At 52.2% G+C, this 25,789-nt stretch overlaps 1 protein-coding gene across 1 annotated transcript in view; it reads right to left on the reverse strand.

Annotated features, from left to right (window-relative positions):
* Positions 1 to 25,789, reverse strand: part of galnt9 (polypeptide N-acetylgalactosaminyltransferase 9) — a 249,913-nt gene that overhangs the window by 85,731 nt on the left and 138,393 nt on the right. The window contains 3 exon segments of the mRNA XM_073051936.1: positions 5,833 to 5,928; positions 9,539 to 9,676; positions 14,722 to 14,907. Coding sequence (XP_072908037.1) covers positions 5,833 to 5,928; positions 9,539 to 9,676; positions 14,722 to 14,907 — 420 coding nt within the window.

A 25,789-nucleotide genomic window follows, 5' to 3' on the forward strand; every position in this document is an offset into this window, starting at 1 on the left:
ACAGGCGCGAAGCCCGGAGCAGGCCCACAGCCCTGGCCTCAGTTCAGCACATAGCAGAGTAAACACCACAGAGCAAACTTCGTATAGCCTACAGGCGCGAAGCCCGGAGCAGGCCCACAGCCCTGGCCTCAGTTCAGCACATAGCAGAGTAAACACCTCAGAGCAAACTTGGCATAGCCTACAGGCGCGAAGCCCGGAGCAGGCCCACAGCCCTGGCCTCAGTTCAGCACATAGCGGGGTAAACACCTCAGAGCAAACTTGGCATAGCCTACAGGCGCGAAGCCCGGAGCAGGCCCACAGCCCTGGCCTCAGTTCAGCACATAGCGGGGTAAACACCTCAGAGCCAACTTCGCATAGCCTACAGGCGTGAAGCCCGGAGCAGGCCCACAGCCCTGGCCTCAGTTCAGCACATAGCGGGGTAAACACCGCAGAGCAAACATCGCATAGCCTACAGGCGTGAAGCCCGGAGCAGGCCCACAGCCCTGGCCTCAGTTCAGCACATAGCGGGGTAAACACCTCAGAGCCAACTTCGCATAGCCTACAGGCGTGAAGCCCGGAGCAGGCCCACAGCCCTGGCCTCAGTTCAGCACATAGCGGGGTAAACACCGCAGAGCAAACATCGCATAGCCTACAGGCGTGAAGCCTGGAGCAGGCCCACAGCCCTGGCCTCAGTTCAGCACATAGCGGGGTAAACACCGCACAGCAAACATCGCATAGCCTACAGGCGCGAAGCCCGGAGCAGGCCCACAGCCCTGGCCTCAGTTCAGCACAATGTGGTGAACTAGATATACCTGTCTGACTGCTCCTGTGGCTCCTCCCACAGACCCCTGTATAAAGGCGACTGTGGTCTGCTGCTCTCCCTCATTTTCCCAGGATGTAGTGTTGTTCTTCAGTCAATAAAAGCCGATATCTCACTTCCTAAGTCTCAGCGTGAGTTATTGATGGTGCATCAATTTTATTGACTGAAATTTCAACATGGAAACCGCTTTACGCCCAGAACGCCTAGATTTGGACCCCCGAGACCCAGAAGCAGCTCTTGCCTTTGAACACTGGCTTGTGTGCTTCCAATCGTACTTGGAGGAGGTTCGTGCCACCGACTCGGCTGTTTGGCACAGACTTCTCCTCTCGAGGGTCGCCCCAAAAGTTTATTCATTCATCAGGGACCTCTCCAGCTACGAGGGGGCGCTTGCCGCCCTCAAAAGACAGTACCTGCGGCCGGTAAACGCTGTTTATGCCCGGCACCGCTTGGCAACACGAAAACAGCGGCCTACGGAGTCGACTGCTGAATTTCTCCGAGCTCTACAGGCACTCGTGCGGACTTGTGACTGCCAAGCGCTCACAGCGGAACAGCATACGGAACTCTTGGTCCGAGACGCTTTTGTGACTGGAGTCCGGTCAGTGTGTATACGCCAGCGGCTGCTGGAAAAAGCTGATCTTACCTTACGCTCCGCGATAGAGACGGCCGATACGTTAGAGGCTGCGCAGCTGTACGCCGAAGCGGTCCAGCCGCGCGATTCCCCGGTTCCGAGCGAATTCGCCAACGCCGCTGCCAGTCGCGGTATCACGAACTCCTCGAATTCGCCGAGTATAAAACACTGTTACTTTTGTGGGCTTCAGAAACATGCCAGAAACAGCCGTCCTGCTCGCGAAGCAACTTGTTCCAGCTGCGGGAAGAAGGGCCATTTCGCCAAGGTCTGTAAATCTAAACCGCGCCCGGGGTCGAGCAGCGCTGTGTCTGAGACCTGGGGACCGCCATTTTGCATGACCGGATGTGGACAACCATCTTTGCTGGCGTCACCAGGCCCCGCCCCCGACTCGCCATCTTGCATGCCCGGATGTGAGTGGCCATCTTTGCCGGCGTCACCAGGCCCCGCCACTGACTCGCCCCGTTCAACGCTGGCTTCCGTGACCCTCGACCAAAGCGCTCCGCACCAGCTTGCAAGGTCGATGATGGATATCCTGGTGGAGGGGCACAGGACTAGCTGCCTGTTTGACATGGGCAGCACTGAGAGTTTTATTGACCCGGCCACAGTGAAACGCTGTGGACTCGTGACACGGCCGGTACGTCACAGGATCACCTTGGCTTCTGGGTCGCATTCCACAGACATCCGGGTGGGTTGTGTAGCGACATTGGTGGTGCAGGGCACAGAATATCGGAACTTTGCGTTCCTGGTCATGCCTCGACTGTGCGCACCTGTGCTGTTGGGGCTGGACTTCCAGAGCCATCTCAAAAGTGTGACTATGGCATATGATGGGCCCCTCCCACCACTCACTGTCAGGAATCCTCAGTTTGGTGGGACTTCGCCATATACTCCGTTACCACACGCACATACACACCGACCCACACCTTGTGCTGCTGACACTACTTGCAGCCTCTCCACCCTCAAGATCCCTCCCCCATCGCTGTTCACCAACCTGACCCCCGACTGTAAACCGGTGGCAACTAAAAGCAGGAGGTACAGTGCGGGGGACAGGGCCTTTATTCATTCAGAGTGGCTGCTCAGGGAGGGGATCGTTGAGCTGAGCACAAGCCCATGGCGGTCCCAGGTGGTCATTGTTCGGACTGGGCAGAAAAATAGGATGGTTGTGGACTACAGCCAGACCATCAATAGATTCACGCAGCTTGACGCGTACCCCCTACCCCGCATCGCGGATATGGTCAACCAGATAGCTCAGTACAAGGTGTACTCGACAATTGATCTGAAATCCGCTTATCACCAGCTCCCCATCCGCCCAGAGGACCGCCCCTACACCGCCTTCGAGGCGGGTGGCAGGCTCTATCACTTTCTGCGCATCCCATTTGGTGTCACAAATGGGGTCTCAGTCTTCCAGAGGGAGATGGACCGGATGGTGGACCAGTACAAACTGAAGGCCACATTTCCCTATCTAGATAACATTACCATCTGTGGTCGCGACTGGTCGGATCATGACGCCAACCTCCAACGATTTTTCCAAGTGGCCGAAGCTTTGAACCTCACTTATAACAAGGACAAGTGTGTGTTCAGAACCACACGACTCGCTATCCTTGGATATGTCGTGGAGAACGGGGTCATTGGCCCTGACCCCGACCGTATGCGCCCCCTGTTAGAACTTCCTCTTCCCACCACTCTCAAGGCCCTCCGGCGGTGCCTGGGTTTTTTTTCCTATTACGCCCAATGGGTTCCCCATTACGCAGACAAGGCCCGCCCCCTGGTCCGGTCTACCACTTTTCCCCTCTCTGCCGAGGCCCGCGCGGCCTTCAGCTGCATTAAAGGGGACATTGCCAAAGCAACGATGCATGCGGTAGACGAGACCATTCCCTTCCAAGTAGAGAGTGACGCCTCTGACATCGCGCTGGCTGCTACCCTCAATCAGGAAGGCAGACCAGTGGCGTTTTTTTCTCGTACCCTTCAAGGCTCTGAACTTCAGCACTCCGCGGTGGAGAAAGAAGCCCAGGCCATAGTGGAAGCTATTAGGCACTGGAGGCACTATCTCGCCGGCAACAGGTTCACCTTGCTGACCGACCAGCGCTCGGTTGCGTTCATGTTCAGCAACCAACAGCGGGGCAAAATCAAAAATGATAAAATTTTGCGATGGAGAATAGAACTCTCCACCTACAATTATGATATCCTGTACCGGCCTGGCAGGCTCAATGAACCCTCTGATGCCCTATCCCGGGGAACGTGTGCTAGTGCCCAGCTCGACCAGCTGTATGCCCTTCAGTCCCAACTTTGCCACCCAGGGGTCACCCGATTTTACCATTTCATTAAAGCCCGGAACCTGCCGTACTCCCTGGAGGACATCAGGACGATGACCAGGGACTGCCAGATCTGCGCTGAGTGCAAACCGCACTTCTACCGTCCTGACACTGCGCAGCTTGTCAAGGCCACCCGCCCTTTTGAGCGACTGAGTGTTGACTTTAAGGGCCCCCTTCCCTCCACCGACCGCAATGTCTATTTTCTCAGTATTATTGACGAGTACTCGCGATTCCCCTTTGCCGTTCCCTGCCCCGACACTACTACCACGTCGGTCATAAAAGCCCTGCGCCAGCTCTTCACTCTGTTCGGATATCCCTGCTATGTCCACAGTGATAGAGGGTCCTCCTTTATGAGTGACGAGTTGCGCCGGTTCCTGCTAGCTAGGGGCATTGCTACTAGTCGCACCACGAGTTATAATCCCCGGGGGAATGGCCAGGTGGAGAGGGAGAATGGCACAGTGTGGAAGGCCACACTTTTAGCCCTTAAGTCAAAAGGGTTGCCGGTCTCCCGATGGCAGGAGGTCCTCCCTGAGGCACTCCACTCTATCCGCTCCCTGTTGTGTACGTCCACTAATGCCACCCCTCACGAACGCCTATTCTCTTTTCCCAGGAAGTCTGTCAGTGGGACCACCCTACCAGTTTGGCTGACGTCCCCCGGGGCCAGTGCTGCTACGTAAACATGCGAGGAGTAATAAGTACTCACCGCTGGTCGAGAGGGTTCACCTCCTGCATGCTAATCCCCAGTATGCCTACGTGGTCTTGCCTGATGGGCGGGAGGACACAGTCTCTGTCTGCGACCTGGCGCCCGCCGGAGCAGCAGACCACTACCCCGAGCATTCCACGGTAACTATGCACCCTGTACCCGAGGTGACACCGCACACACCGTGCCACACCCAGACTCCTCACGACGCTCATGTACCGGGCATCTCGTACGCGTCTATTCCAGGGACCTCGCTCACACGCGAGGGATCCCTGACACCTCCTGTTGGGACAGAACCGACCCACTCTCCGCCTCCGGTGCTAACACCACCTCCGGCACCTGTGCCATCACCACCTCCGGCACCTGTGCCATCACCACCTCCGGCTCCTGTGCAATTGCAGCCGGAGCTACGTAGATCGCAGCGAACGATTCGACCACCTGATAGACTTAACCTGTAAATATACTTGGGGATTTTTTTTTTAAACAACGGGGGGGTGAATGTGGTGAACTAGATATACCTGTCTGACTGCTCCTGTGGCTCCTCCCACAGACCCCTGTATAAAGGCGACTGTGGTCTGCTGCTCTCCCTCATTTTCCCAGGATGTAGTGTTGTTCTTCAGTCAATAAAAGCCGATATCTCACTTCCTAAGTCTCAGCGTGAGTTATTGATGGTGCATCACACATAGCGGGGGTAAACACCGCACAGCAAACATCGCATAGCCTACAGGCGCGAAGCCCGGAGCAGGCCCACAGCCCTGGCCTCAGTTCAGCACATAGCGGGGTAAACACCGCAGAGCAAACATCGCATAGCCTACAGGCGTGAAGCCTGGAGCAGGCCCACAGCCCTGGCCTCAGTTCAGCACATAGCGGGGTAAACACCTCAGAGCAAACATCGCATAGCCTACAGGTGTGAAGCCTGGAGCAGGCCCACAGCCCTGGCCTCAGTTCAGCACATAGCGGGGGTAAACACCGCAGAGCAAACATCGCATAGCCTACAGGCGCGAAGCCCGGAGCAGGCCCACAGCCCTGGCCTCAGTTCAGCACATAGCGGGGTAAACACCGCACAGCAAACATCGCATAGCCTACAGGCGCGAAGCCCGGAGCAGGCCCACAGCCCTGGCCTCAGTTCAGCACATAGCGGGGTAAACACCTCAGAGCCCACGCTCGGAGCAGGCCAGACAAATGTGACTGAGCTTGGTCAATGTGGACAAGATGGGCCAAACTCTGTCTCTTGAACGTTGATCAATTAAAACTCAGAAATGCTTTGACGCCTGGCCAGCAGTTTGTAAAGATTGACGGAGATCCAAGTCGCTCCAGGTCCGTTAAAAGCTTCACCCAGATCTGTGGTGGACATCCAATTTGACACATAGTCAGGAGCAACAAGGGGTGGTCCTACCTGAGAGGTCATTCCGTGGCACGGGTAGAGAATCGCCCTGTCATCATCCTCTGACCCTTGGTCTAAGCAGTAGCCACTCACTTTGCTGTTCCGTACCTGTGGAATTAGAGAGATGCCATTCAGAACAAGGTCATGGAGATCCTACTAAAGGTCTACAGAAGATTTCTCGGTTCGGGAATGGCCTGGTGTCTCATTCTGCATTTTATACCAGAACCTCTTTAGTGGCCAGAGGTCATCCCTTGACCACAAGGTCACATGTGTCCCATCAAAATATAGAACATAGAACTTCACTGCACAGTACAGGCCCTTCGGCCCTCAATATTGTGCTGACCTTTTAACCTAAGATCAATCTAACCCTTCCTTTCCACATAGCCCTCTATTTTTCTTTCATCTATGTGCCCAAGAGTCACTTCTTATTTATTTATGTCCATCACCCCTACTTAGGACAGAGTCCTCTGCCCTGAGCCAGTCTGTCATGTAGTCTCCAGGTCTATCCTGCCTCTCCCAGGCCTCCCTCCCCTCTCCCTTCCCCTTTTCCCAACCATGATTCCCCTCTCCCTGGCCCCTTCCCACTCTGTCCACAAACCAGATCAGAATCAGGTTTATCATCACTCACATATGTCGTGAATTTGATTTTTATTTTTGCAGGAGTTGTCAAGAACGGGGACAGGATTGGACCCAAATGCAGGACGCAGGCACTGAAGTACCAGGGGTGGGACAGGATGGGGATGCCATGGCATGCAAGGGGTAATGCAGGCGGGGCTGGATCCCGGAGATCCGGCGGGGCAGAAGAGCCCCCTGGGGCAGGCGCATAACTCCTGGGCAGGGCCACCTCCCAGGCAGGAACACGGAGGAACACCTGGGCAGGTGTGGGCACAACCTGTAGGAAGCAAGGGGTGGAAAGGGTCAGAGTCCTCAGGGCAGGCTGCATGGATCCCGGGCAGAGCTGCCTCCCAGTCAGAAACACAGATGCCTGGGCAAGGCACGGACACCTGGGCAGGGGTGGGGCACAACCCATCTGAGGTGAGGGGTAGGAAGGGGACCGAGTCCCCCCACCAGGCAACAGCAGACGGCCTGGCTTACCCAGCAGAGGAAAGGGACAGGAAGGGACAGAAGCACCCGAGGGGTAACAGCGACAGCCTGGCTTACCCAACAGAGGAAAGGGAACAGAAGGGAGCTGGGTCCAGGGTGAGCAGCAGGACAACCGGGATACACCGGTAAATAGGGAGAAGCAAGCAAACAGCACAGGCAAGGCAAATACAGCAGAACAGCAGGACCAGCGCACACGAGAGAAGCAGGAAAACAAGGCAAACCTGGACAGAACCGATACAGAGCAGGTCAGAACCCGGGCAGGGTAAACAGGGTACGGAGCAGGTCAGAACCCGGGTAGGGTAAACAGGGTACGGAGCAGGTCAGAACCCGGGCAGGGTAAACAGGGTACGGAGCAGGTCAGAACCCGGGCAGGGTAAACAGGGTACGGAGCAGGTCAGAACCCGGGCAGGGTAAACAGGGTACGGAGCAGGTCAGAACCTGGGCAGGGTAAACAGGGTACAGAGCAGGTCAGAACCCGGGCAGGGTAAACAGGGTACAGAGCAGGTCAGAACCCAGGCAGAACCAGATTCAGAGCCAACCAGCAACCAGGGCAGGGTTCAGAGAAGACAGAGCAGGTTAAACCAGATTCCAATCAGGACAACCCCCCAACTAGGCTCAGAACCCGAGCCCCTTATAAACACCTGCCCCCTAATAGGTAGCAGGTGTACCTCCTTAAGCCAAGATGATCCAATGGCTCCGGGTGACAGGAGGGCTGGCTGCAAGACCCGGAGTCCAGAGTCTGCGGACCGGAGTAAGACCCGTAAGGCGGGCTCCGGACCGGACCCTAACAGCAGTACAGTGCAATACATAAAATTATTACAGTACTATGAAAAAGTCTTAGGCACCCTAGTTAAATAAATAAATAAATAAATAAATAGATAAATAAATGTGTGTGTGTGTGTGTGTGTGTGTGTGTGTGTGTGTGGTGTGTGTGTGTGTGTGTGTGTGTGTGTGTGTGTGTGTGTGTGTGTGTGTGTGTGTGTGCGCGCCTAAGACGTTTGCACAGTACTGTAGAATGTCGAACGGTAGAGCACAGTACAGGCCCTTAGGCCCACAATGTTGTGCCAACATGTTGTGATCAATCTAACCCACCCATAACCTCCATTTCTCTATCACCCATGTGCCTCTCTGCCTCTACCATGGCCCCTGGCAGCGTGTTCCACGCACTCACCACTCTCTGTGGAAAAAACCTCCCTCTGACATCCCCCCCCCCCCCCACCATACTTTCCTCCCATCTCATTTAAATGTTGCCCCCTCGTGTTAGCTATTTTTGCCACAATACAGATATGGGCATTGTGTAGGCAGAAGCAAATATTTTAGTTGGCCATTTGATTGCTAGTTTATTTGGTTCAGCATAACATAGTGGGCTGAATGGCCTGTTCCTGTGCTGTACTGTTCTGTGTTCTAAGTGTTTCTGAATCAGAATCAGAATCAGGTTTAAAATCACCAGCATTGAGTACGCTGTGAGATATGTTGTTTTGCAGCAGCAGTACAAAGTTCAAAGATCAAAGTACATTTCTTATCAAAGTGTGTGTACATTATACAACCTTGAGATTCATCTCCTTACCAGCAGTTACAAAACAAAGAAACCCAAAACACCCATCGCGCAGAGAGAAAATACAAGTCATGCAAAGAATAAAGGCAAACAAGTAACACTCAGAACGGAAGTTCGAGGAAGTGAACCCAGAGCCACAAAGCCAGTCATAACCGCAGCCGGTCCAGTAGCCCGTTGGTCACGAGCCTCAGTTTAACACAGAGATGAGTAACCTCAAGGAGCAATGAGCCGAACCGGCCCGTCCCTCACCTCCAGCCCCAAACCCCTGACCTTTTCAATCTGGCCTGGTGCTTGAATTGGCCAAACAGTGGCTCACTCCTTGCTCTCCGGCTCAGGCCCTGCCACTTTGATATGGTCTCGAGCCTGCAACCTGCCACCTCAATTCGACACATACCCAACCTCTTCGACTTGGCCCAGCAATCACTGGCTCGTTTCCCACTCTTGGGCTCAGGTTCCAGCACCTCAATCTGGCCCACACCACAACCGTCCCGCACCTTCAAAGCTTTAGTTCACACCCCAAAATGCCAGGTTGGACAACCGGTTCGAATGCACATCTACTAAAGGGAAGTTACAGGCTATTGACCGTGGTGATTGTTGTCCAGAAAAAGTGCCAGTAATAAAATACTTGTGTTTGCTGCCAGAAAGTCGTCACTGTGCTTCACCAGAGCATCTTAAACCAGAAACACATTGTAACAGCTTTAAATTATCATGAGAAATATATATAAAACTTAAGTTAAATTAGTGCAAAACAAGAGCAAAAAAATAGCGAGGTAGTGTTTTTGTGTGTCTTCAGTCTCCTATACCTTCTCTGTGATGGTAGCAATGAGGAAAGGCTATGTCCTGGGTGATCGGGGTCCTTAGTGATGGATGCCACCTTTTAGAGGCATCTAGCTGTGTAAGGGCTTTCCCAGCTGTTAGAGTGGGCAAATTTTTCCAATCAGCTGCTCCGTTTATTCTCATCGGTACCCTCCCCTACAACAGTCACCATCCTCCCTCCCTGGAAGCGGCTCCCGGCTCGGACTGCCGGGGGCCGCGAGGGACTGCGAGGGACCAGCTCACCTCTCCGTAGGTGACCGTGTCATTGTAGACCCTCATCTCCGGGTAGACGTTGTCCCTGTACCACTTGAAACTCCGACAGTTCAGCCTCTTCCGCAGGGCCACTCTCTCTGACACGTCGCCGAAGTCAACCCCTGGGTTCTGGGAGGGTAAACGGGAAGGGTTAGTGGAGTCCACAGCGCACACTGGAGGCCATTCGATTTATCGCTCCTCCGACTGCCCGATTGAGTCACCCACCTCATTTACAGATTCAACACGGTAACAGGTCCTTCCGGCCCCATGAGCCTGATTACACCACACAGTACAGGCCCTTCAGCCCTCCATGTTGTGCCCACCCATATAATCCTTAAGAAAAGTACTAAACCCACACTACCCCATGACTCTCCATTTTTCTTTCATCCATGTGCCTGTCCAAGAGGCTCTTAAATACCCCTAATGTTTTAGCCTCCACCACCATCCCTGGCAAGTCGTTCCAGGCACTCACAACCCTCTGTGTAAAAAACTTACCCCTGATGTCTCCCCTAAACTTCCCTCCCTTAATTTTGTACCTATGCCCTCTGGTGTTTGCTATTGGTGCCCTGGGAAACAGGTACTGACTATCCACCCTATCTATGCCTCTCATAATCTTGTAGACCTCTATCAAGTCCCCTCTCATTCTTCTACGCTCCAAAGAGAAAAGTCCCAGCTCTGCTAACCTTGTTTCATATGACTTGTTCTCCAAACCAGGCAACATCCTGGTAAATCTCCTCTGCACCCTCTCCATAGCTTCCACATCCTTCCTATAATGAGGTGACCAGAATTGAACACAATACCCTTAAGTGCGGTCTCACCAGAGATTTGTAGAGTTGCAACATGACCTCTCTACTCTTGAACTCAATCCCCCTGTTAATGAAGCCTAGCATCCCATAGGCCTTCTTAACTACCCTATCAACCTGTGCTGCAACCTTGAGGGATGTATGGATTTGAACCCCAAGGTCCCTTTGTTCATCCACACTCTTAAGTAACTGACCATTAATCCTGTACTCAGTCTTCTGGTTTGTCCTTCCAAAATGCATCACCTCACACTTGTCCAAATTGAACTCTATCTGCCATTTTTCTGCCCAACTCTGTAGCCTGTCTATATCCTCTTGTAACCTTCGACAACCTACAGCTCTATCCACAACTCTTCCGATCTTCATGTCATCCGCAAACTTACTCACCCATCCTTCCGCCTCTACATCCAGGTCATTTATAAAAATCACAAATAGCAGGGGTCCCAGGACAGATCCCTGCGGCACTCCACCAGTCACCGACCTCTAGGCAGAATACTTTCCTTCCACAACTACCCTCTGCTTTCTTCCTTTAAGCCAATTTTTTATCCAAACAGCCAAGGTTCCACTTATCCCATGCTCATGACTTTCTGGATGAGTCTCTCCATGTGACCAATTAACCCAGTAACCCATACATCTTTGGAACGTGGGAATGTGGGGGGAAACTGGGCACCTGGAGGAAACCCCTGTGGTCACGGGGAAAATGTACAAACTCCTCAGAGGCAGGAATTGAGCCTTGATCGCTGGCGCTGTGAACCATTGCTTTAGCTGCTAAGTGACCATGCTACCATGCTCAGGAGAAAGAGAGGGGTAGATTTCGGGGAGTATCAAGTTCATGTCCAATTTGATTGCCATCCTAAGCATGAGAGATTCTGCAGATACTGGAAATCCCGAGCAACACACAGACACACACAAAATGCGGGAGGAACTCAGCAGGTCGGGCAGTATCTATGGAAATGAATAAACTGTCAATGTTTTGGGCCGAGACTTTACTTCAGGACTGAGAAAGACGGGGGAAGGTGCCAGAATAAAAAGGTGGGGGGGGGGGGAAGGGAAAGAGGCAAGCTGGAAGGTGATAGGCAAAGCCTAGTGGGGGGTGAAAGGTCAAGGGCCGGAGAGGAAGGAATTGTCATCTGACTGCATATGTATACAACCAAACGAAACAACGTTCCTCTAGACCACGGTGCTCAAACACATACTACATACAACACATAAACCGAAATATCATTATAGATAGCAACACATGCAAAATTCTGGAGGAACTCAGCAAGCCAGGCAGCATCGATGGAAAAGAGAAATCAGTCGATGTTTCGGGCCGAGGCCCTTCTTCGAGACACAGAAGAGAAGTTGTACCTCTGGGCAACTTCTCACAGCAGGACTGTCAGAACCCCAGGAGTCTCCTGACTTCTGCCATCTCCAAACCCTCTGCAACAGGACCCTCGACTCAGTGAGTAACAGACCGTAATAAGTTAACACCTCCACCATGATTATTCTAAACACTGAAGCTCCACGAGGTTGGGTCCGCAACCCCCTACTCTACACTCGCAACCTCAACGACTGCGCGGGCCGCACTCCGCTCTTTAACTCTGTCTACAGGTTTGCAAATGATACCCCTGATCTCAAATAACAGTGCGTCAGAGTACAGGAGGGAGATCGAGAGCTTGGTGACACATTGCCATGACAACAACCTTTCCCACAGCGACACCCAAACGAAAGAGCAGGGGCGGAATCAGAATCAGGTTTATAGTGGTGAGGTAGTGTTCATGGGTTCAGTGTCCATTCAGAAATCCGATGGCAGAGGGGAAGAAGTTGTTCCTGAATCGCTGAGTGTGTGTCTTCAGGCTCCTGTACCTCCTTCCTGATGGTAGCAATGAGAAGAGGGCATGACGTGGGTGATGGGGGTCCTTAGTGAAGCACACTGCCTTTTTGAGGCATTGCCTTTTGACTGCCTCCTCGATGTTGGGGAGGCTACTGCCCGTGATGGAGCTGGCTGAGTTTACAACTTTCTGCAGCTTTTCCTGATGCTGTGCAGTACCACCCCCCCACCCCATACCAGACGGTGATGCAGACAGTTAGAATGCTCTCCACGGTAGATCTGTAGAAATTGCAAAGTGTCTTTGGCGACAGACCAAATCTGGTCAGACTCCTAATGAAATACAGCCGCTGTTGTGCTTCTTTGTAACTGTATCAATATGTTGGATCCAGGATAGATCCTCAGAGATGCTGGAACTTGAAATGGCTCACTCCTTTTACTGATGACCCCTCGATGTGTTTCCCCTTCCTGAAGTCCACAATCAATTCCTTGGTCTCACTGACACTGAGTGCAAGGTTGTTGTCAACAGCTGATCTACCTCACTCCTGTACGCCTCCTCATCAGCATCTGGAGTTCTGCCAACAATAGTTCTGTCGTCAGCAAATTTATAGATGGTATTTGAGCTATGCCTAGCCACACAGTTGTGGGTGTAGAGAGAGTAGGGCGGTGGGCTAAGCGCACACCCCTGAGGTGCACCAGTGTTGATTGTCAGTGAGGTGGCGATGTTATCATCAATCCGCACAGGCTGTGGTCTGCTGGTGAGGGAATCAAGGATCCATTTGCAGAGGGAGGAGGTACAGAGGCTCAGGGTTTGGAGGTTGATGATTAGTACTGAGGGAATGATGGTGTTAAATGCTGAGCCATACTCAATAAACAGCAGTCAGATGTAGGTATTGCTATTGTCCATGGACAAGCGGAGAGCCAGTGAGATTGCATCCTGCATAAACCTACATGGCGATAGGAAGATTGTGGTGGGTCCAGGTCCTTCCTCAGGCAGAAGTTGATTCTGGCCATGACCAACATGTCAAAGCACTTCATCACAGAGTGCCACTGGGCGATGATCGTTGAGGCAGCTCACCCTGCTCCTCCTGGGCACTGGAATGATTGTCGCCCCTTTGAGGCAGGCAGCAGCAGTGAGGGATTGAGGATCTCCCTGTGCCCTCTCCTCACAGGCTTTCAGTGCCTTACCAGCTACACCATCAGGGCCTAAAGCCTCACGAGGGTTCACCCTCTAGAAAGGTGGTTTTGGCCTCCGAAACAGAGGCCACGGGGTCACCAGGTGCGGCAAGGATTCACACTGGATTTTAACTTCTTTGAGGCCTCTGTCCTTCAAAACTTTGATGAAGGGGCTCGGCCTGAAAAGTTGACTGTTCATTCATTTCTATAGATGTTGCCTGACCTGCTGAGTTCCTCCGGCATTTTGTGTGTGTTGCTCTGGGTTTCCAGCATTTAATCATTTATTTATTTAGAGATACAGTGCAGGACAGGTCCTTCCAGCCCACCGACGTGTGCCACCCAGCACCTACCTATTTAATCCCTGGTCTAATCACCGGACAATTTACAATGACCAATTAATCTACTAATCGGTACGTCTTTGGACTGTGGGAGGAAACCAGAGCACCCGGAGGAAACCCACACGGTCACGGGGAGAACGTACAAACTCGTTACGGACAGCAGGGGGAATTGAACCCGGGTCACTGCCTCTGTAAAGCATTATGCTTAACCACTACACGAAGGTGCCATCCCAAACAGAACACAGGCGACATAAGAGTCCAGCACAGGAAAAGGCCCTTCGCCCACAATGTTGTGCCCAACCAGCTGAGAAGTTAACGAAAATCCCCCAAAAATTAATCCCTCCTACCTACACCATGTCCATATCCCTCCATCTCCCTCACATCCATATGCCTACCCAAACGTCTCTTAACAGCCTTTAATGTATTTGCCTCTACTACCCCACCAGGCAGCACATTCCATTCACCACTTACCCCTCACATCCCCCTTGAACCTACCTCCTCTCACCATCAATGCACGCCCTCTGGTATTAGACATTTCAACCCTGGGAAACAGATACCCCCTGTCCACTCTGTCCGTGCCTCTCATAATCTTATAAACCTCTATCAGCTCTCCCCTCAGCCTCTGCTGCTCCAGAGAAAAGAACTCAAGTTTGTCATGTTATATAACATGCCCTCTACTCTGGGAAAAGTCCTGGTAAACCTCCTCTGCACTCTCAAAATTCATCAGGCATATACAATAAATCTATAGAATAATAACCATAACAGAATCAATGAAAAACCGCCCAACTAGGGCATTCAACCGGAGTGTAGAAGATACCAAACTGGCAAATACAAAAACAAGAAATAATAATAACAAATAAACAATAAATAACATCTTTTGTGTTTATAAAATCCTTGTAACTTTGCAGACCTCTACTGCACTCAGCAGCTGACTCCAAACCCCTCTCTTCACCAGACGTTCAGTGTCAGCTGTCTCCAACACGAGCCCATTCCCCACCCCACACTGAGCTCCACCAGGCTCCCCTCCCCCGGCGGGCAGGTCACACTCACACTCATTGGAATGTTCCAGGCCATGTAGACGTGAGACTTGAACTCATCCATCCAGACCTCGGCGGCCCGCAAGGCATTGCGCTTGGCGTAGTAATCAATGTCATTGTTGTATGGCTTCTTGGTGCGCTCGATGTGGGCGACCCGGGAACAGGGCAGAACCTCCATGCTACCTCCGCACTGCCAGACCTGTGGGTTCAAAACCATGCTGCCGATCAGTTACGCGACCCAGGCAATATCTGGCAGAAGTGATTAGTTTAATCAGCTTATTTATTTATCTATCTATCTATCTATTTATCTATCTACTGACCTATCTGTCTATCCATTCTTATTATCTTTCAACTGACCAATGAGCTCCAAGACCTGGACCTTAATGAACCCTGGATTTTCTCACTTGTAGACCCCGGTTAGTTTGGATCGGCAACAACACCTCCATCGGCACAGGGGCAGCACAAGACTGTGTGCTTAGCCACCTTCTCCACTCGCTTTACACGTACGACTGTGTGGCTAAGCACAGCTCCAATATCACATTCAAGTTTGCTGTCCTTGGCCAAATCAAAGGTGGTGATAAATCAGCAGAGAGGAGGGAGGTTGAAAATCTGGCCGAGTAGCACCTCAACAAGAACCTCATACTCAATGTCAGCAAGACCAAGGAATGGATTGCTGGCTTCAGGAGAAGGAAACCAGAGGCCAATGAGCCTCTGATCGGAGAGTCAGAGGACTGGCTCATGGAGAGCTGAGGGTCAGTAACTTTAAATTCCTCTTTGTTATTATTTCGGAGGACCTGTCCATAATAAAGTGCAATTATGAAGGAAGTACGATAATGCCTCCTGAGGAGTTTGTGAAGACGTCTAAAACTCTGACAAACTTCTATAGATGTGTGGTGGAGAGTGGATTGACTGACTGCATCACAGCCTGGTATGGAAACACCAATGCCTTTGAATGGAAAATCCTACAGAAAGTAGTGGGTACGGTCCAGTCCATCACGGGTAAAGTCCTCCCCACCACTGAGCACATCTACACAGAGCGCTGTCGACAGAAAGCAGCACCCCCACCACCCTGGACATGCTCTCTTCTCACTGCTGCCATCAGGAAGCAGGTCCAGGAGCCTCAGGTCCCACACCACCAGGTTCAGGAACAGTTTTTACCCCTCACCATCAGGCTCTTGAATCAAATGGGGTAACTTCACTCAACCTCACTCACCCCATCACTGAAAAGTTCCCACAGCCGGTGGACTCCTCAATGCACGCTCTTGATTGCATATTTATTTATTATTACTATTTATTGATTTTTATATTTGCACAGTTTGTTGTCCTTTGCACTCTGGTTGAATGCCCAGGCTGGTCATTGATTCTATTATAGTTATTATTCTATCATGGACTGATGGACACATTGAGCCAGGGAGCTGGGGGACAGAGACAGGTGGGTGATAGTTTGCTCCAATCCCTTCCATTCCTTCCTCCAACATTCTCTTTATTACAACTGGAAGGAGGTCATTCAACCCACTCTGACCATCCTAGCCCCAATAAAAACAATCCCTCTCCTTAAGTGCATCTGTGTTATTTTCCCCGTCGTTCCATGTGAGAGAGATTCAAGATTAGCACATTGGAATTCATTGTTTACATCATTGACCAACACAGTCTGAGGCTGTGCCGGGGGCAGCCCACAATTGTTGCCACACTTCCGGTGTCAACCAAGCATGCCCACAACTTACTAACCCTAACCCATATGGCTCTGGAACAAAGACAAGAAAGCTTTTGCCTCCTCTGTGCTTTGGTGAATCTTATGGGTTCCGGACTGCTGATTCTGAAAAGCACCATGAGATTTCCCTATCATGCACCATTTTTAAAAAATTGCCGATATTTGCTATTTCAATTCAAAATTCACGTCAGAATAACTGATGCCAAGATTAAGGAAGGCATTTTTGTTGGTTGACAAATCAAACAGGTCATCAGTGACAGGTAGCTTGAAGAAATTCTAGTGGGACCGGAGAAAATCACATGGAAGGCATCCAAGGAAGTTGTTGAAAATTTTCTTGGCAACTACAGAGCATCAAACTACATGCAGCTGGTTGACAACATGGTTCAAGCATACAAAACCATGAAGTGCAACATGTCACTAAAGATTCATTCTCTGCATTCTCGTTTCAACTTCTTCCTTGCAAATCTTGGCACTGTCAGTGACGGGCACAATGAAAGGTTTCACCGGGACATTGTGGTCACGGAGAAACGGTATCAGGGCAACTGGAATCCATCAATGCTGGCTGATTATTGTTGGACACTGAAGTGAGAAGCCTCAGACACTGAGTACAAATGAAAATCACCAACAAAACATTTTTAGCACCGTTAGGTGATTAAACACATTATATTCAATAAATTCTAATTTCTTGTTTCTTCAAATTCCTAGCTGATACAATTAGTCTGAAATTATATTTGTGTTCAGCTGCAAGCGGTCTATTGTAAACAAAAAAAATTCTGCGGAAGCAACACTTTTGAAAGAAGCAGTTGCGGGAATGGTGTGCCTAGGCCACGGAAGCAGATTGCATTCTGTCTGCTATTAGGTTGACCTTTGAAAACCACACTCCAAACGTGTTAATGAATCCAGTGCCTGAATGGAATCTGACAGAAACCAATAATTTCAGCCAGCCGCTTGGGGATTTCACATCTGTCAGAACCCAGCCGTAGAATGTGTTCCGATCAGTGCCTGTCCTTGGGAAATATCTGTGATGGTGATGAGGAGGAGGCTCTCCTAGGTCAGGATCAACCACAGGTGCTGCATGATAGACAGGGCAGTACAACGTGGAGAGCGAGATGTTGTCCATGTAGTGGGCTCTCCCTCGCCACGCAACGGATAGGTGCAAAGGAACTGCAGAGACTGATGGCACAGCAGTGTTACCAGACGGTGCAGGACTGCTCTAGGGCCTCCTGCTTTGGATTTTTCCCTCGGGGTTTACTCCCGAAGCCTTCCAACCCCAGACTGCAAGGCAGCGGAGATCAGAGATCTTCTTCTCCTTAGATGAGCTGCCGACCACATCTGATGAGCCCCGCCTGCACAAAGCGACTGGTTTTATGGCACCAGTAACCCGCCTTTGCCCCTCTTCCTGTCGGTAGAAACGGTTCTGCCGGGCCATACGGGAAGGCCAGGAGCTGGACTCGGTTGTCAGAAGTATTTGAGATGCACGCCATTGAGAACATCTAATAGGTAGTGGGAGCTTATCCCGATTACCACCCCCGGCTATGACAACCTTTGTTGATGAACGCATTCTCCATAAAAGGAAGTCACACCCTCTGCCACAACTCACAAATTAATCCTCTTCCCTGATTCTGTGAGGTCAGCGGCACCAGGTTGGTGCTGACCTTCTGGCCATAAGGACACCTGAAATGGAAGGAATAAGATATTCAGCCTGTATATTCTCTGCGAGTCATCCCATTTCCCTCGGCAGGGGCTCCTCACCCCCATTCGAACAACTTTCTACAGGAGCACCATCGAGAGGGTCCTGTCTGACTGCATCATTGTACGATACGGAAGCTGCGAGACATCAGACTGCTGGACCCTACAGAGGACGGTAAAAACCACTGAGAGGATCACTGGGGTCTCCCTCCCCACTATTGTTGACATTTACCGGGAGTGTTGTACACGAAGGGTCTGAAGCGTTGCTGAGGATCCGCACCACCCATCCCACAATCTCTGTCCACTGTCGTCAGGAAGGAGGTGCGGGAGCATCAGGACTAGACTGCCAGACTGGGTAACAGCTTCTTCCCTCAGGCTGTGACACAGATGAATACCCTGCCACCACTGAGGTCTCGTCACTACGTCAGCGAGCTGATTACTGTTTACCTGTGCTGTGCACTACATGCATTTTGAACTTTATATTTTTAATGTATTTGTGGTAATATTTTGTTTTACGTGCTGTGTGTGTGATACATGTTTTGTGGGTGCACTGTGGTCCGGAGGAACGTTGTTTCGTTCGGTTGTGTATACGTACAGTCAGATGATAATAAATTTCACCTTGAATTTGAATTCGATGATACCCCAAGTCTAATCCTCTCTCTGTTGAGCTGGGTAGTGAGGTGGTGCAATGCTGTACAGTGCCAGCGATTGGGGGTTCCTGTCACCGTCTGTAAGGAGTTTGAGTGCTCTCCCTGTAGTTGCGTGAGTTTCCTCACACTTTCCATGACAAAGTGGCCTCGTCCATCTTCCTGACCACTGCCTCCCTCCACCACCACCATCTCCGGTAAACAGTGGCTACACCATCACAACATTTCAGACTTACGACCTTTACCAACCCTGAGGACAAGAGCAGCAGCACCACCCACAGGTTCCTCTCCCAGTCCTCGCCTGAGAAACGGTAGAGTACAGGCCCTTCGGCCCACAACGTTTTGCCAGCTCTTTAACTTTCTTTATGATTGATCTAACCCGTCCCTCCATTTTTCTATAATCCATCTGCCTAGTTAAGAGTTTTTTAAATGTCCCTGATGTATCTGCCTCTACTACCACTCCTGACAAGGCATTCCACGCACCCACAACTCTCTGGGTAAAACACCTCCTGCTGACATCCCCCTACACTTTTCACCTTAAAGTTGTGCCCTCTCCTATTAGCCATTTCTGCCCTGGGAAAGAGCCTCTGGCTGTCAGAATCAGAGTCAGGTTTCAAACCACTGGCGTATGTGGTGAAGCAGTACATCACAGTACATAATAATAATAATAACAACACTACTGAGGACAGAGGAGGAAGAGGAGTAACAGACGTTAAATATCGACACAACAGTCAGATAAAACTTCTCAGGACACACTTTCATCAATGACAACAGAATTCAGCACTCCATGTGAGCACATACAATTCTGATAAGAAGTACACATCACTAAACTTCCATGTGAGCACAAGCCAGACAAGTGAAGAAATCATCACTATTGAAGAAAAGGTTACCCAGTGGAAGATCATGACCCTCCATGGAAGACATCCCCAGGGTCTGAGCAGAGTAGATGTGGACAAGGAAGCGTCGAACGCCTGGCTCAGAGTTGGAGACCTCTTCCCAGAAACAGAAGGGTTCCTTGTGGCAATACAGGACCAAGTGGTTAACATAAAAATGACCAAAAATACATAATAAAAGACAACAAGTTCAAGATGAATAATGTAGAAAATGCCCAGAGAAACCAGAAACAATCCAACACGTTACAGGATCCTGTCACAGTTTGACTCAACCTGATTACTTACACAGGCACGATCAAGTGACAAGCATCATTCACCAAAATCTTGCTTCAAAAATAAAGTCACCGGCCCCAAGCTTGATCCACTCTTAGAGCCACAAATATTGCAACTGATCTGTTATTACAGATTGGACAATCTATAATAACTGTCCGGGTATAATAACACAGGATTAACAAGGACAAACAACTTGCTTAACAGATGTCGCCATCCAGACACACATAACACACAGAAATCAGTCAGCAAAGACTCCAGAAATATGATGAATTAAAAGAGGAAATTGAAAGACTGTGGAACATGAACAAGGAACATTGTCCCAGTAGTGATACCTACAACTGGTATCATCCCAAAGTCACTACACAATAGTATTAAACAATAAGGGCTACAGTGCAATATTTATGTAAATCTACAGAAAGCCACAATACTAAACACCACTCGAATAGTCTGAAAGTTTCTAACGATTGAGAAATGGGCTATGCCGTGCCTCAGGTTTCACCAGCTTCAGTACGTGCAGAGAAAATGAAGAAATATAATAACTGTAAATTATAGTAAGTATATGTTAAATAAAATATGTAGTGCAAAATATAGAAAAAAAAGTAGTGTAGTGAGGTAGTGTTCATGGGTTCAATGTCCATTCAGAATTCAGATGGCAGAGGGGAAGAAGCTGTTCCTGAATCATTGAGTGTGTGTCTTCAGGCTCCTGTACCTCCTCCCTGATGGCAGAGGGGAAGAAGCTGTTCCTGAATCACTGAGTGTGTGTCTTCAGGCTCCTGTACCCCCTCCTTGATGGCAGAGGGGAAGAAGCTGTTCCTGAATCAGTGAGTGTGTGTCTTCAGGCTCCTGTACCTCCTCCCTGATGGCATGTCCCAGACTGTGTGGATCCTTAGATATGGATACTGCATTCTCCAGACCCAGCCTCTCTTTTGTACCACACCTTTGTAAAGCCTAGAAGAGATTTCAATGATGATGTAGGAACAGAATTAGGCCATTTGGCCCATCGAGTTTGCTCTGTCATTTCACCATGGCTGATCCATTCCCCTCTCAGCCCCGCTCTCCTGCCTTCTCCCCCTGCCCCCTTATGCCCTGGCTAATAAACAATCAACCTCTGCCTTAAACATCACCCGGTGATGGGCAGGGGTGGAGGGGCACCAGGGGGAGGTGATGGGCAGGGAAGGAGGAGGGGCACCAGGGGGAGGTGATGGGCAGGGGAGGAGGGGAACCAGGGGGAGGTGATGGGCAGGGGTGGAGGGGCACCAGGGGGAGGTGATGGGCAGGAAAGGAGGGGGCACCAGGGGGAGGTGATGGGCAGGGGTAGAGGGGCACCAGGGGGAGGTGATGGGCAGGGGAAGGAGGAGGGGAACCAGGGGGAGGTGATGGGCGGGGAGGAGGGGCACTGGGGGAGGTGATGGGCAGGGGTGGAGGGGCACCAGGGGGAGGTGATGGGCAGGGGAAGGAGGGGGCACCAGGGGGAGGTGATGGGCAGGGAAGGAGGAGGGGCACCAGGGGGAGGTGAAGGGCGGGGAGGAGGGGAACCAGGGGGAGGTGATGGGCAGGGGTGGAGGGGCACCAGGGGGAGGTGATGGGCAGGAAAGGAGGGGGCACCAGGGGGAGGTGATGGGCAGGGAAGGAGGAGGGGCACCAGGGGGAGGTGATGGGCAGGGGAAGGAGGAGAGGAACCAGGGGGAGGTGATGGGCGGGGAGGAGGGGCACCAGGGGGAGGTGATGGGCAGGGGAAGGAGGAGGGGCACCAGGCAGAGGTGATGGGCAGGGGAAGGAGGAGGGGAACCAGGGGGAGGTGATGGGCAGGGGTGGAGGGGCACCAGGCAGAGGTGATGTGCAGGGAAGGAGGAGGGGCACCAGGGGGAGGTGATGGGAGGGGTGGAGGGGCACCAGGGGGAGGTGATGGGCAGGGGAAGGAGAAGGGGAACCAGGGGGTGATGGGCGGGGAGGAGGGGCACCGGGGGAGGTGATGGGCAGGGGTGGAGGGGCACCAGGGGAGGTGATGGGCAGGGGAAGGAGAAGGGGAACCAGGGGGTGATGGGCGGGGAGGAGGGGCACCGGGGGAGGTGATGGGCAGGGGTGGAGGGGCACCAGGGGGAGGTGATGGGCAGGAAAGGAGGGGGCACCAGGGGGAGGTGATGGGCAGGGAAGGAGGAGGGGCACCAGGGGGAGGTGATGGGCAGGGGAAGGAGGAGGGGAACCAGGGGGAGGTGATGGGCAGGGGAAAGAGGAGGGGCACCAGGCAGAGGTGATGGGCAGGGAAGGAGGAGGGGAACCAGGGGGAGGTGATGGGCAGGGGAAGGAGGAGGGGAACCAGGGGGAGGTGATGGGCAGGGGAAGGAGGAGGGGAACCAGGGGGAGGTGATGGGCAGGGGAAGGAGGAGTGGCACCAGGCAGAGGTGATGGGCAGGGGAAGGAGGAGGGGAACCAGGGGGAGGTGATGGGCAGGGGAAGGAGGAGGGGAACCAGGGGGAGGTGATGGGCAGGGGAAGGAGGAGTGGCACCAGGCAGAGGTGATGGGCAGGGGAAGGAGGAGGGGAACCAGGGGGAGGTGATGGGCAGGGGAAGGAGGAGGGGAACCAGGGGGAGGTGATGGGCAGGGTAAGGAGGAGGGGAACCAGGGGGAGGTGATGGGCAGGGGAAGGAGGAGGGGAACCAGGGGGAGGTGATGGGCAGGGGAAGGAGGAGGGGCACCAGGGGGAGGTGATGGGCAGGAAAGGAGGGGGCACCAGGGGGAGGTGATGGGCAGGGGAAGGAGGAGGGGCACCAGGCAGAGATGATGGGCAGGGGAAGGAGGAGGGGAACCAGGGGGAGGTGATGGGCAGGGAAGGAGGAGGGGAACCAGGGGGAGGTGATGGGCGGGGAGGAGGGGCACCAGGGGGAGTTGATGGGCAGGGGAAGGAGGAGGGGAACCAGGGGGAGGTGATGGGCGGGAGGAGGGGCACCAGGGGAGGTAATGGGCAGGAGAAGGAGGAGGGGAACCAGGGGGAGGTGATGGGCAGGGGAAGGAGGAGGGGAACCAGGGGGAGGTGATGGGCAGGGGAAGGAGGAGGGGCACCAGGGGGAGGTGATGGGCAGGGGAAGGAGGAGGGGAACCAGGGGGAGGTGATGGGCAGGGAAGGAGGAGGGGAACCAGGGGGAGGTGATGGGTGGGGAGGAGGGGCACCAGGGGGAGATGATGGGCAGGGGAAGGAGGAGGGGCACCAGGGGGAGGTGATGGGTGGGGAGGAGGGGCACCAGGGGGAGGTGATGGGCAGGGGAAGGAGGAGGGGAACCAGGGGGAGGTGATGGGCAGGGGAAGGAGGAGGGGCACCAGGCAGAGGTGATGGGCAGGGGTGGAGAAGAGAAGAGGGAAACCAGAGCGAGGAATGAAAAAAGAGAGAAAGGTGGTGGGGTGGAGGTGGGGGGGATCTACGGAAAGTTAAAGAATCTGTTTCTCATGCTGTTAGGTTGGAGGGTACCCAGATTAAATATGGGGTGCTTATCCTTCATCTTGCAAGTCATTGAAAATTGGTGTTTGTGTAACACGCACATAAAATGGTGGGGGACCTACGAAAAAAATAAGTAGGTTGTGGGGAGGGAAGGGAAGGAGGATGAGGTAGAAGGTTAAAGGTGAAGCCAGGTGGGTGGGGGAAGGGGGGTGGGTTGAAGTGAGAAGCTGGGAGGTGGAAGTTAGGAAGGTAACGGGCCGGAGAGGAAGGAATCTGATAGGATAGGATGGCGGATCATGGGACAAAGGGAAGAAGGAGGGGACCCAGGGGAAGTTCACTTCCTGGCATCTTCCCGTCCCTTTCCAGTCCTGGTAAAGGCTCTCAGCCTGAAACATTGACAGTTTATTAATTCACTGTCTGACCTGCTGAGCCCCTCCTGCATTTTGTCCCATTCTTACTTCCTTTACTTGTCCGAACCTGCTTCTGCTGTTTCTAAGCCATTTAATACGAAATAGTTCATGGTGTGCCCTCAGTGCTGAACATTGTCAGCATCCAATGTTGGTGCCACAGACCTTTGCGGACGGCTCCCTGCCTCTCCTTCAGCTCTTAACACGAACAGCGTGTATATTTCGATGTGCTTGTGATACCCACCCACCCTGCTCATGGGCAGTTTGTCCCACGCCCCTCAGAGAGGAGGCTGCGTAGCATCCACACCAGGACCACCAGACTCGTAAGCAGTTACGTTCCCCGAGCGGTAAGGCTGATCAACACCTCCACCCACTAACCCACCCCTCCACACCCCCAACCACCACTACTTCATCATTTCCTGTCAGAATCACAATCAGAATCAGGTTTAATATCACTGGCATATGTCGTGAAATTTGTTGTTTTGTGGTAACAGTTCAATGCAATACATAATAATAATAAACTATAAATTACAGTAAGTGTATATATTTAAAAAGTTAAATGAAATAAGTAGTGCATAAACAGAAATAAAAAAAGGTTACTGAGGTGGTGTTCATGGGTTCAATGTCCATTCAGAAATTGGATGGCAGAGGGGAAGAAGTTGTTCCTGAATCGCTGAGTGTGTGTCTTCAGGCTCCTGTACCTCCTCCCTGATAGCAGAGGGGAAGAAGCTGTTCCTGAATCATTGAGTGTGTGTCTTCAGGCTCCTGTACCTCCCCCTGATGGCTGAGGGGAAGAAGCTGTTCCTGAATCGCTGAGTGTGTGTCTTCAGGCTCCTGTACCCCCTCCCTGATAGCAGAGGGGAAGAAGCTGTTCCTGAATCACTGAGTGTGTGTCTTCAGGCTCCTGTACCTCCTCCCTGATGGCAGAGGGGAAGAAGCTGTTCCTGAATCATTGAGTGTGTGTCTTCAGGCTCCTGTACCTCCCCCTGATGGCAGAGGGGAAGAAGCTGTTCCTGAATCATTGAGTGTGTGTCTTCAGGCTCCTGTACCTCCTCCCTGATGGCAGAGGGGAAGAAGCTGTTCCTGAATCATTGAGTGTGTGTCTTCAGGCTCCTGTACCTCCTACTGATGGCAGAGGGGAAGAAGCTGTTCCTGAATCATTGAGTGTGTGTCTTCAGGCTCCTGTACCTCCCCCTGATGGCAGAGGGGAAGAAGCTGTTCCTGAATCGCTGAGTGTGTGTCTTCAGGCTCCTGTACCCCCTCCCTGATAGCAGAGGGGAAGAAGCTGTTCCTGAATCACTGAGTGTGTGTCTTCAGGCTCCTGTACCTCCTCCCTGATGGCAGAGGGGAAGAAGCTGTTCCTGAATCATTGAGTGTGTGTCTTCAGGCTCCTGTACCTCCCCCTGATGGCAGAGGGGAAGAAGCTGTTCCTGAATCATTGAGTGTGTGTCTTCAGGCTCCTGTACCTCCTCCCTGATGGCAGAGGGGAAGAAGCTGTTCCTGAATCATTGAGTGTGTGTCTTCAGGCTCCTGTACCTCCTCCTGATGGCAGAGGGGAAGAAGCTGTTCCTGAATCATTGAGTGTGTGTCTTCAGGCTCCTGTACCTCCTCCTGATGGCAGAGGGGAAGAAGCTGTTCCTGGATCGTTGAGTGTGTGTCTTCAGGCTCCTGTACCTCCTCCCTGATGGCAGAGGGGAAGAAGCTGTTCCTGGATCGTTGAGTGTGTGTCTTCAGGCTCCTGTACCTCCTCCCTGATGGCAGAGGGGAAGAAGCTGTTCCTGAATCGCTGAGTGTGTGTCTTCAGGCTCCTGTAACTCCTCCCTGATGGCAGAGGGGAAGAAGCTGTTCCTGGATCGTTGAGTGTGTGTCTTCAGGCTCCTGTACCTCCTCCCTGATGGCAGAGGGGAAGAAGCTGTTCCTGAATCACTGAGTGTGTGTCTTCAGGCTCCTGTACCTCCTCCCTGATAGCAGAGGGGAAGAAGCTGTTCCTGAATCATTGAGTGTGTGTCTTCAGGCTCCTGTACCTC

Source organism: Hemitrygon akajei, chromosome 7 (assembly GCF_048418815.1).
Source record: "Hemitrygon akajei chromosome 7, sHemAka1.3, whole genome shotgun sequence".
In the NCBI taxonomy this organism is placed as follows: Eukaryota; Metazoa; Chordata; class Chondrichthyes; order Myliobatiformes; family Dasyatidae; genus Hemitrygon; species Hemitrygon akajei.